General features: G+C 46.0%; 1 protein-coding gene across 1 annotated transcript; it reads left to right on the forward strand.

Annotated features, from left to right (window-relative positions):
• The first annotated feature begins 7,765 nt into the window (after window positions 1-7,765).
• On the forward strand, window positions 7,766-8,269 carry LOC123511108. The gene has a single exon (XM_045266730.1). It carries the CDS (start codon window positions 7,766-7,768, stop codon window positions 8,267-8,269), a length of 504 nt encoding a protein of 167 aa, XP_045122665.1.
• The last annotated feature ends 2,876 nt before the right edge of the window (window positions 8,270-11,145 follow it).

The raw sequence follows: 11,145 nt of genomic DNA on the forward strand, positions 1-11,145 counted from the left end.
CTATATTGGCTTGTTTTCATCAATTATACCGTTTTGAAGCAAAATGTAAAATGACTTGAATAAACAAAATTTTCAATCGAGATAGTTTTTATATTTTTCATAAAACAGCTTTAAAACAAATAAATAAGACGTTTTAACAAACAGTGTTTTCCCTGCATTTTTTTTAGTTTTGGCGAATAAAACGCTGGAATACACCAAAATAACCCATTTTTGACATATTTCAGTTCTTTAGACAAATAGTGTGTTTTGCCTGCATTTCTGAGTTTTGGTGCATAAAACGCTGGAATACACCAAAATAACGCATTTTAGTTCCATAGACAAATACTGTGCTTTACCTGCAATTCTGAGTTTTGTTGCATAAAACAATGGAATACACCAAAATAACCCATTTTTGACACATTTTAGTTCCTTAGAAAATAGGTGTGTTTTGCCTGCAATACTTAGTTTTGTGGCACAAAACGCTGGAATACACTAAAATAACCTAATTTTTGACATAGTTCAGTTCCTAGACAAATAGTGTGTTTTGCCTGCATTTCATTGCTTTGGTTAAAAAAAAAAAAAAAGAAAACTACTAAAATAACACGTTTTTGTTCCATTTAATTTGGTTTCACTGTATTAGATTGTTTTCATTAATTATATCGGTTTGAAGCAAATCAATGTAAAATAACTTTAATAAAAATAAAATTCAATCGAGATGTTTTAACAAAGATAGTGTTTTGCCTGCATTTTTAGGTTTTGGTTCATAAAACGCTTGAACACACCATAATAACCCATTTTTTTACATATTTCAGTTCCTCACATAAATAGTGTTTTTTTTTTAGCATTTCTGTGTTTTGGTGCAAAAAACCTAAAAACTACTAAAATAACACGTTTTTGTTAATTTAATTTGGTTTCTCTATACTAGCTTGTTTTCATCAATTTTATCGTTCTGAAGTAATACAATGTAAAATGACGAATAAGGAAAATTTTCAATCAAGATAGTTTTTTTCATAAAACACATTAAAAACACAAATAAGACGTTTTAAGAAATATAGTGTTTTGCCTGCAGTTCTGACTTTTGGTGCATAAAACACTGGAATACTCTAAAATAACCCATTTTTGACAAATTTCAGTTCCTTAGAGAAGTGTTTTGCCTACATTTCAGATTTTTGGTGCATAAAACGCTGGTATACACCAAAATAACTAATTTTTGACACATTTTAGTTCCTTAGACAAAATATAGTGTGTTTTGCTTGCAATTCTGATTTTGCTGCATAAAACGCTGGAATACACCAAAATAACACATTTTTGACATATTTCAGTTCCTTAGACAAATAGTTTGTTTTGCCTGCATTGTCAGAGTTTTGGTGCATAAAACGCTGGAATACACCAAAATAACCCACTTTTTATATATTTCAGGTCTTTAGACAAATAGTGTGTTTTTCCTGCATTTCTGTGTTTTACTGGAAAAAGCTGAAAAATACTAAATTACCACGTTTTTTGTTGATTTTACTTTGGTTTATCTATATTGGCTTCTTTTCATCAATTATATATTTTTGAAGCAAAATGTAAAATTACTTGAATAAACAAAGTTTTCAATCGAGATTCTTCATAAAACAGCTTAAAAACAAATAAATAAGACGTATTAACAAATATAGTGTTTTCTTTGCATTTTTTAATTTTGGTGAATAAAACTCTTGAGTACACCAAAATAACCCATTTTTTACATATTTCAGTTCCTTAGACAAATAGTGTGTTTTGCCTACATTTCAGAGTTTGTGTGCATAAAACGCTGGAATACAGAAAAATAACTTATTTGTAACACATTTTAGTGTTATTTTAGATAAGAACTTTAATTTATTGCACTTAAATTTATTAGATTTATAATTATGCCTAGCGCTGCATGATAGCTTTTATAAGAAATTTACTATCACATATTGTAGAGAAATTCGCTGCAGGACTTAGCCCTGTTAATGGGCCAAATATTTAGAATTAATATATAATGTATTGTATTGTATTGTAAGTGTATCTTTAAGTACTGATGACGAGGTCGCTGTGCGACTGAAGCTTTTTTGCACCAAAATACAGAAATACAAGCAAAAGACAATATATAATAAAACGTCTTATTTATGTGTTTTTAAACTGTTTTATGAAAGGAAACTATCTCGATTTTAAATTCTGTATATTTAAACCATTTTACATTGGTATTCTTCAAAAGGATAAGATTTATGAAAACAAACCAATATAGAGAAACCAAAGTAAAAGTTACAAAAACGTGTTATTTTAGTAGTTTTCAGCTTATTTTGCACCAAAACACAGAAATGCAGGGAAAACACAATATTTGTTTAATGAACTGAAATATGGCAAAAAATGAATTATTTTGGTGTTATTCAGCATTTTGTCCACCAAAATATAGAAATGAAAGCAAAACAGTATGGTTGCCAAAACGTCTTACTTATGTGTTTTTATGATGTTTTATGAAAAAAATTAACTCGATTTTATATTGGTATGCTTCAAAACGTTAAAATTGATGAAAACAAGAGAATATAGAGAAGCTAAAGTAAAAGTAACAAAAAAAAAAAAAAGTTTTTTTCGTAGTTTTCAGGTTTTTATGCACTAAAACACAGAAATGCAGGCAAAAGACACCTTTTGTTTAAAAAACTGAAATATGTGAAAATGGGTTATTTTGTTGTTTTCCAGCAATTTATGCACCAAAACAGAAATGCATGGAAAACATTATATTTGTTAAAACGTATTATTTTTGTGTTTTTAAGGTGTTTTTTTTTTCAAAGAAAACTATGTCGATAGAAAATTTTGTATATCAAATTTATTTTTCATTGTTATGCTTCAAAGCCATAAAATTGATGAAAACAAGCCAATATATAGAAACCAAAGTAAAAGTAACAAAAACGTGTTATATTGCACCAAAACACAGAATGCAGGCAAAAAACACTATTTGTTTAATTAACTGAAATATGGCAGAAAACGGATCATTTTGGTATTTTCCAGCATTTAATGGACCAAAACTCAGAAATGCAGGCAAAACACTGTATTTGTTAAAACTTCTTTTTCTTATATTGTTACGAATGTGTGTTTGCGCGGGCTGGCATTGTGAGTTTTAGCGCGCGGCGCGAGTCAGCAGTCTGCAAGCGAGCGCGTGCAAGCCAAGACTGGGAGACGCACGTTCCCGGCACACTCTATTAATCTAGACGTGCTGCCTGCTGCTGTGGCCTGTTGTGCCCGCCCCTGAGAACGCCTGTAGAGTGCCTGAGTGCCCTGTGTGTATGTGTGTGTGGAGGCTGCCCTGTGATGTACTGTGAACTGAGGACTCAGTAAAGGACGTGAGTAAGCTGGTGTTTCTCTGTCCGGCGGTGCCCGCCACCCACCCCCAATTGTGTGCCTCGTGCTGATGTGCTTCTGTGTGCTCTGGACTCTGACAACGAAGCTGACGCAGCCAGTTAAAGCGGACAACCACGGGTGAGAAGGTAACAGTGGTGTCAGGAGTGAGGATTTAGTGCCCTGTGTTTTACAGTGTTTGTGGTTGCTTGTGACTTTTTAGCGTGATGGAGCATACTGAGGCTAATGGCGGTGGTAGTGAGGCTGAACCGGGTGAGAGGAAGCCCGACCAACTCGAGCTGATAACGTCTATGCTGGCGTCTATGAGGGCAGAACAGTCAGAACAGGCACGGCGGCAGGCGGAACACACACAGCAGTTGATGGAGGGTCTGCAGTCTAGCCTGGGCTCCTTGAGGGCGGAGGCGCAGGATTACACCGATCGTTCCTGCGAAAGTGTGCGAGGTGAACTGGAGCAGAACCCGCAGGCAGTGAAGGGTGACCTGTAGACGGTGAAGGGTTTGCTGCAGGACCTGCAGGCGCTGTAGGATGAGGTGAGAGACATGAGGAGTGAGGCAGTTTGGCGCCAACCGGATATGGCGGGGTGCCCGTGGCCCAACAAGAGGTGTTTTGGGAGCCCTCGGAGTGTCGCTTCTGCCCCTCCTGATGCCGTGGGCGGGGACTGGGGCCTTGTTGGAGCAGCGGGCCCGTGGAGGGCTCCTGGGGTCCCGCCATTGGCCTCGCGTCCTCTGGGAAACGCGGGTTTGTTGGCGTCATCTTCCCTCGCTTCCCTGTCCGGCATGGAGCGCGCACTGTCTTTGTCACCTCCACCCTCACCGCCTCGCTCGCCTTTCCCCTGCATCAAGTCTCGCAAGCCTGCCGAGTACGACGGTAAGGTGGCCTGGGAGTCCTATGCTGCCCAGTTTGATCTGCTAGCGGCTGCACAGGGCTGGGACCAGGCTGAGAAGGCCTTGCAGCTGGCCACAGCTCTCAGGGGTCCACCTATCGAGGTTTTTGGCCACTTCCCGCCAACGCAGCGTGCCTCCTTTCCTGACATTGCTGAGGCACTGCGTCGTCGCTTCGGGCACCGCCACCAGGCTGAGGTGTATCGTGTCCAGCTGAAGAAGAGGACGAAGCAGAGGGGCAAGACGCTGTCCCAGCTGGCCCACGACGTAGAGGCACTGGTGAGAAGGGCGTACCCAACGGCCGGTGAGGAAATGGTCACCGTGTTGGCGCGTGATGCCTTCCTGGATGCCTTGGTGGACCACCAGCTGCAGATTTATGTGAGGTAGGCACACCCAGCTGACGTGCAAGTGGCTTTGGCTCGTGAAATGGAGTTTGAGGCCTTCATGCAGACCGCGAGCTCCCTGTCTACCTTCGCCCGGCCCCACAGTGACGTGAGAGGACACAAGGCTCAAGTGAAGAGGAGGCCAGTGTCACGTGCGGTGAGCCCGGGAGCGTTCGGCGGGCGGTGCTGGCGGTGCGGTGAGAAGGGGCACGTGAGGGCCCGGTGCCCGAGGGAGCGAAGGGCGCGCTCTCTCGACCGGTCTGATCGTGTCGCCTTTCAGCCCTGCTGCGAGGACTGCGGCGGGACTGGACACCGCTCCAGCGCTTGCCCCAGCCCGAAGGATGTAGTGTCAGTGGGAAACGACTACAGGCTGAAGGCAGGGGCCGCCTCTCAGCCGGCGAAAACTCCAGTGCCCCGGCTTGTGTGAAGTGTCACTACACCGTTGGCAGCGCGCAGGTGAGAGGCGCCGTGGACGGGAGGCCGTGTCGCATGACTGTGGACAGTGGCGCAGATCACAAGCTGATGCGGCCAGGGTTGGTGGAGGCTGAGTGGTTGCCAGACTCGCCTCAACAGCTGTGTGGAGTAAAGGGGGACTGCATGTCGCTGCAGGGTCCGGTGAATGCTCGTGTGCGTGTAGGTGGCGTGGAGGAAGACATGCCGGTCTTCGTCGCTGACCTGGATGAGGAGTGTTTACTGGGATACGACTACCTGACGAGGATGGACGCCTGTGTTGACTTCAGGCAGAAGAGAATGACGGTACGTGGCCATGACGTGCCTTTCCTTCGTGAAGTAAGGCGTGCCGAGGTAGTTACCACGAAGCGACTGAGGCTGCCCCCACGCACCGAGGCCCGCGTTCAGTGTTGTTTAACACGTGTGATGAAGGAGGCCGAGGGTCTGGTGGAGCCTGCGGCTGGCTGACGGTGTGGCACTTGGAAGGAGCCTCGTAGGAGCGGGGGAAGAATTAGACACTGTGTTACTGGCTAACTTCTCTGACAAGGCTCTAAATATACCAGCCGGTACTTCGGTTGGGGCGTGTGAAGAGGTGCAGCGGACCGAGGCGCGGCGGCAGGGAGAGCTGCCGCGTGTGGCGGGCCCGCTGCCGGGCTTTCTGGAGGACCTGGCGCAGCGGAGCGCCACCCACCTGACGGAGGCGCAGACACCCTTAGTCGCCATGCTGATGTGTTCAGTCAGGGTGACTTGAATCTGGGCCGCACGTCGCTTGTCAAGCACACCATCAACACCGGGACGAGTGCGCCCATCAAGTGCCCGCCTCGTCGTGTTGCACCGGCCCGCCGTGAAGAGATGCAGCACACAGTCAATGACCTGGAGGCGCAGGGCGTAATAGAACGGTCAGACAGTCCGTGGTCGTCAGCTGTAGTCCTGGTGAAGAAAAAGGACGGCTCACAGCGCTTCTGTGTGGACTACCGAGCGCTGAATGACGTGACTGTGAAGGATTCTTACCCCCTGCCGAGAATTGACGACACGCTGGACGCTCTGGTGGGAGCCCGCTGGTTCTCCACCCTGGATCTGAAGTCTTGCTATCACCAGCTGGAGATGGCGGATGAGGAAAAGCTAAAAACAGCCTTCTCGTTCGGGCAGGGCCTGTGGCAGTTCAACGTCGTGCCCTTCGGCCTCTGCAATGCCCCTGGCTGTTTTGAGCGCCTCATGGAACGGGTGCTGGATGGACTCCAGTGGAAGACGGCCCTTGTATACCTGGACGACGTCATCGTGTTCGGGGGCACCTTCGAGCAGGAGCTGACGCGGCTGGAGGAGGTTCTGCAGCGCATGAGGAAGGCTAATCTCAAGCTCAGCCCGAAGAAGTGCTTCCTGTTCCAGCGTGAGGTGCCATACCTGGTGCACGTGGTGAGCCAGGAGGGCGTGCACACAGACCCGCAGAAGGTGGCGACAGTGGCAGACTGGCCGGTGCCTTGCAGTGTGACTGAGGCGAGGAGTTACCTGGGCCTGTGCACTTATTACCGCCGCTTCGTGCCTGACATCGCCACAGTGGCTGCCCCTTTGCACCGCCTCACCAGAAAAGGGGCACACTTCCAGCCATATCAGGCCGCGTTCGAGGGCCTGAAGAAGGCGCTGATGGAGGCGCCGGTGCTGCCTTACCCTGACCCGAAGCTGCCATACCTGTTGGACACCGATGCCAGTGCTGAAGGCGTCGGGGCTGTCCTGTCACAGGTGAGGGACGGGAAGGAGCATCTGGTGGCGTATTACAGCGCCAAGTTTAGCAAGCCCGAACGCAACTACTGTGTAACCCGAAAAGAGCTGCTAGCAGTAGTGAAGGCGCTGGAACACTTCCACCCCTACCTCTATGGCGCTGAGTTCACTGTCCGCACCGATCACGCCGCTCTGCAGTGGTTGAAGTCGCTGAAGGTGCCGGAGGGACAGTTAGCGCGGTGGCTGGGCCGATTGGAGCAGTTCAACTACCACGTCGTGCACCGGCCTGGGCGTGTGCATGGCAACGCTGACGCCCTGAGCCGAAGCTCGTGTGAGTCAGGTTGCTCACACTGCTTTGCTAAGGAGCCAGACGCCCTTCGTCCACGCCCGCCTGAGGCCGACTCACCTGGCGCCCCTTCAGACGTCACATGCCGTCGCTTGCGGGTGCTTGCAGGTGCCGCTGAGTGTGATGAGCGGTGGCGGGCGGCGCAGCGCATGGACCCCGATCTCGCACCCATTGTCCGCTGGCTGGAGGCTGGTGGCGAACGGCCTGGCTGGATAAAAGTGGCAGCGGAGACCCCTGCCACTAAGTGCTTGGCTAACCAGTGGGAGGCGTTGCGAGTGGACGAGCGGGGAGTGTTGGTGAAGCGCTGGGAAGTGGCTGGGGGTGTGGGGAGTGATGCGTGGCTAGTGGTGGTGCCCCGTGCCTTACGTGCTGAGGTGTTGAAAGAGCTGCACGGGGGAGTGAAGAGCGGTCATGTGGGTGAGCGGCGCACGTTACACCGTTTCCGCCAATGCTGCTACTGGGCGGGCATGCGAAGTGACGTACGTGAGTGATGCAAAGCGTGTGACGTGTGTAATGCTAAGAAGGGGCCCGCCCGCAGAAACCGTGCTCCATTGCAGTTGTACACAGTAGGAGCGCCCATGGAGCGAGTGGCTGTTGATATAGCCTGGCCGTTTCCCGTTACGCCCCGTGGAAATCGTTATATATGAGTGGCCATGGATTATTTTACAAAGTGGCCTGAAGCGTATGCGCTCCCGAACCATGAGGCAGAGACGGTGGCAGAAGTGTTAGTGAGTGAATTCTTCGCCTGTTTTGATGTGCCAGCCGAGCTGCACAGTGACCAGGGCCGCGAATTCGAATTTCGTGTCTTCAGCGAGTGTTGCACTCTGCTGGGGATACACAAGACTCGGATCACGCCTCTCTTTCCCCAGAGTGACAGGATGGTGGAAAGATTCAACCGAACCCTTCTGCAGCAGCTAGCGAAGTACTGCGGGGCGGGGCAGGACGATTGGGACGTTAAGTTGCCCGCCATGCTGATGGCTTACCGCTCCGTAGTGCACGAGGCGACCGAGCACACTCCCGCCTGCCTGATGTTCAGTCGGGAGCTCCGCCTGCCCGTGGACTTGGCCACCGGGCGCCCACCTGACGTGCATCTCCCTACTGTGGACTCGGACTTCGCCGCCGCCTTGCAGGAGCGGCTCGCAGAGGCCCATCGTTAGGTGCGCGGCAAGCTGAGGACGGCGAGTCGCGCTATGAAGGAGCTGTACGACCGCCGCATGCAAGATGCCAGGTATGCAGAGGGGGACAGGGTGTGGCTGCACAACCCCCGACGCAGGCGTGGCCTCTCGCCGAAGCTGCAGAGCCCCTGGGAGGGGCCCTATACCGTCGTGCCCGTGCCCTCGGCGGTCACGTACAAGATCAGGAGAGGTCACAAGCGGGCGTTGGTAGTGCACGCGGACCGCTTATGGCGCTGCCATGGTATGGTCGCTTCTCCTGGGGTTCAGATGACCCAGAGGAGGAAGGAAGTGCCGAAAAAGATGTCCCGGAAGCGATGGAGGACGTCCCCAAGGAGGTTCAGGAGGCAGTGGGCGGTGATGCAGGTGATAGCCAGCTGGTGGTGGAGATTGCTGCTCGCCCTGTCCGTCACCGCCGGCCTCCTGTGTATTTGAGAGATTTTGAACTGTCCTAAATGTTCTAGTTTATTTTGTATGCATTTTGCCTTTCTGTTTTATAGTGTGAGGAAGGTCGGGTCGACCTTTTTGTAAGGGGGGCAGTTGTTACAAATGTGTGTGTTTGCGAGGGCTGGCATTGTGAGTGTTAGCGCGCGGCGCGAGTCAGCAGTCTGCAAGCGAGCGCGTGCAAGGCAAGACTGAGAGACGCACGTTCCCGGCAAGCTCTGTTAATCTACACGTGCTGCCTGCTGCTGTGGCCTGTTGTGCCCGGCCCTGGGAACGCCTGTGGTGTGCCTGAGTGCCCTGTGTGTGTGTGTGTGTGTGTGTGTGTGTGTGTGAGGCTGCCCTGTGATGTACTGTGAACTGAGGACTCAGTAAAGGACTTGAGTAAGCTGGTGTTTCTCTATCCGGCGGTGCCCGCCACCCACCACCATTGTGTGCCTTGTGCTCCAGTGTGCTCTAGATCCTGACAACGAAGCTGACGCAGCCAGTGAAAACGGACAACCACGAGTGAGAAGGTAACATTACATTCTTAAGGTGTTTAATGAAATATATTCGTCATTTTCATTATTTTGCTTCAAAACGATAAATTTGATGAAAACGAGCCCATATAGAAAAACCAAAGTAAAATTAACAAAAACGTGTTATTAAGCAGTTTTCAGATTTTTTTGCACCAAAACACAGAAATGCAGGCAAAAAACACTATTTGTTTAATTAACTGAAATATGGCAGAAGACATGTTATTTTGGTGTTTTACAGCATTTTATGCACCAAAACACAGAAATGCAGGCAAAACACTGTATTATTGTTAAAACGTCTTACTTATGTGTTTTTAAGAATTTTTATGAAATAAAACTATCTCGATTGAAAATTTGTATATTCAAGTCATTTTACGTTGTTATGCCTTAAAATGATATAACTGATGAAAATAAGGCAATGTAGAGAAACCAAAGTAAAAGTATCAAAAACGTGTTATTTTAGTAGTTTCCAGTTTTTTTTCACCAAAACAAAGAAATGCAGGCAAAAGACACTATTTGTTTAAAGAACTGAAATATGTCAAAAATGGGTTATTTGATGAACCAAAACACAGAAATACAGGCAAAACACTATATTTGTTAAAACGTCTTATTTATGTGTTTTATGAAAGAAAACTAACTCGATTTTAAATTTTGTATATTCAAGTCATTTTACATTGGTATGCTTCAAAAGCATAAAATTGATGAAAACAAGCCAATATAGGGAAACCAAAGTAAAAGTAATTTTCAGCTTATTTTGCACAAAAACACAAAAATGCAGGCGAAACACACTATTTGTTTAAGGCAAAAAATGGATTATTTTGGTGTTTTCCAGCATTTTATCCACCAAAATAAAGAAATGCAAGCAAAACACTATGGTTGCTAAAACGTCTTACTTATGTGTTTTTATGCTGTTTTATGAAAAAAAAAGTTAACTCCATTGAAAATTTTGTATATTAAAGTCATTTTATATTGTTATGCTTCAAAACGATAAAATTGATGAAAACAAAACAAGCGAATATAGAGAAACCAAGGTAAAATTTACAAAAACCAGGTTTTTTAGTAGTTTTCAGGTTTTTATGCACTAAAACACAGATATGCAAGCAAAACATACCATTTGTTTAAGGAAGGGAAATATATTTTGTTATTTTCCAGCATTTCATGCACCAAAACAAAGAAATACAGGCAAAACACTATATTTGTTAAAACGTCTTAATTTATGTGTTTATAAGCTGTTTTATGAGAGAAAACTGTCTCGATTTAAAATTTTGTATATGCAAATAATTTTACAGTAGTATGCTTTAAAACGATAAATTTGATGAAAACAAGCTAATATAGAGAAACCAAAGTAAAAGTAACAAAAACGTGTTATTTAAGTAGTTTTCAGCTTATTTTGCATCAATACACAAAAATGCAGGCAAAACACGCCATTTGTTTAAGGAACTGAAATGTCAAAAAAGGGTTATTTTGTTGTTTTCCAGCATTTTATGCACCAAAACACAGAAATGCGTGGAAAACACTATATTTGTTAAAACGTATTATTTGTGTTTTTAAGGTATTTTTTGAAAGAACACTATGTCGATTTTAAATTTTGTATATTCAAGTCATGTTTCATTGTTATGCTTCAAAACGATAAAATTGATGAAAACAAGCCAATATAGAGAAACCAAAGTAAAAGTAACAAAAACGTGTTATTTTAGTAGTTTTCAGCTTATTTTGCACCAAAACACAGAAATGCATGCAAAACACTCTATTTGTTTAAGGTACTGAAATAAGGCAAAAAATGGGTTATTTTGGTATTTTCCAGCATATTACCCAACAAAACATAGATATGCAAGCAAAACACTATGGTTGCTAAAACGACTTACTTATGTGTTATTTATGATATTTTATGAAAAATGTTACCTC

The sequence above is a fragment of the Portunus trituberculatus genome, chromosome 31 (genome assembly GCF_017591435.1).
Source record: "Portunus trituberculatus isolate SZX2019 chromosome 31, ASM1759143v1, whole genome shotgun sequence".
Lineage (NCBI taxonomy): Eukaryota > Metazoa > Arthropoda > Malacostraca > Decapoda > Portunidae > Portunus > Portunus trituberculatus.

Excerpts from the sequence above, each read along its gene's own strand:
- LOC123511108 (XM_045266730.1), top strand. The coding sequence starts at position 7,766 with ATGGATTATTTTACAAAGTGGCCTGAAGCGTATGCGCTCCCGAACCAT.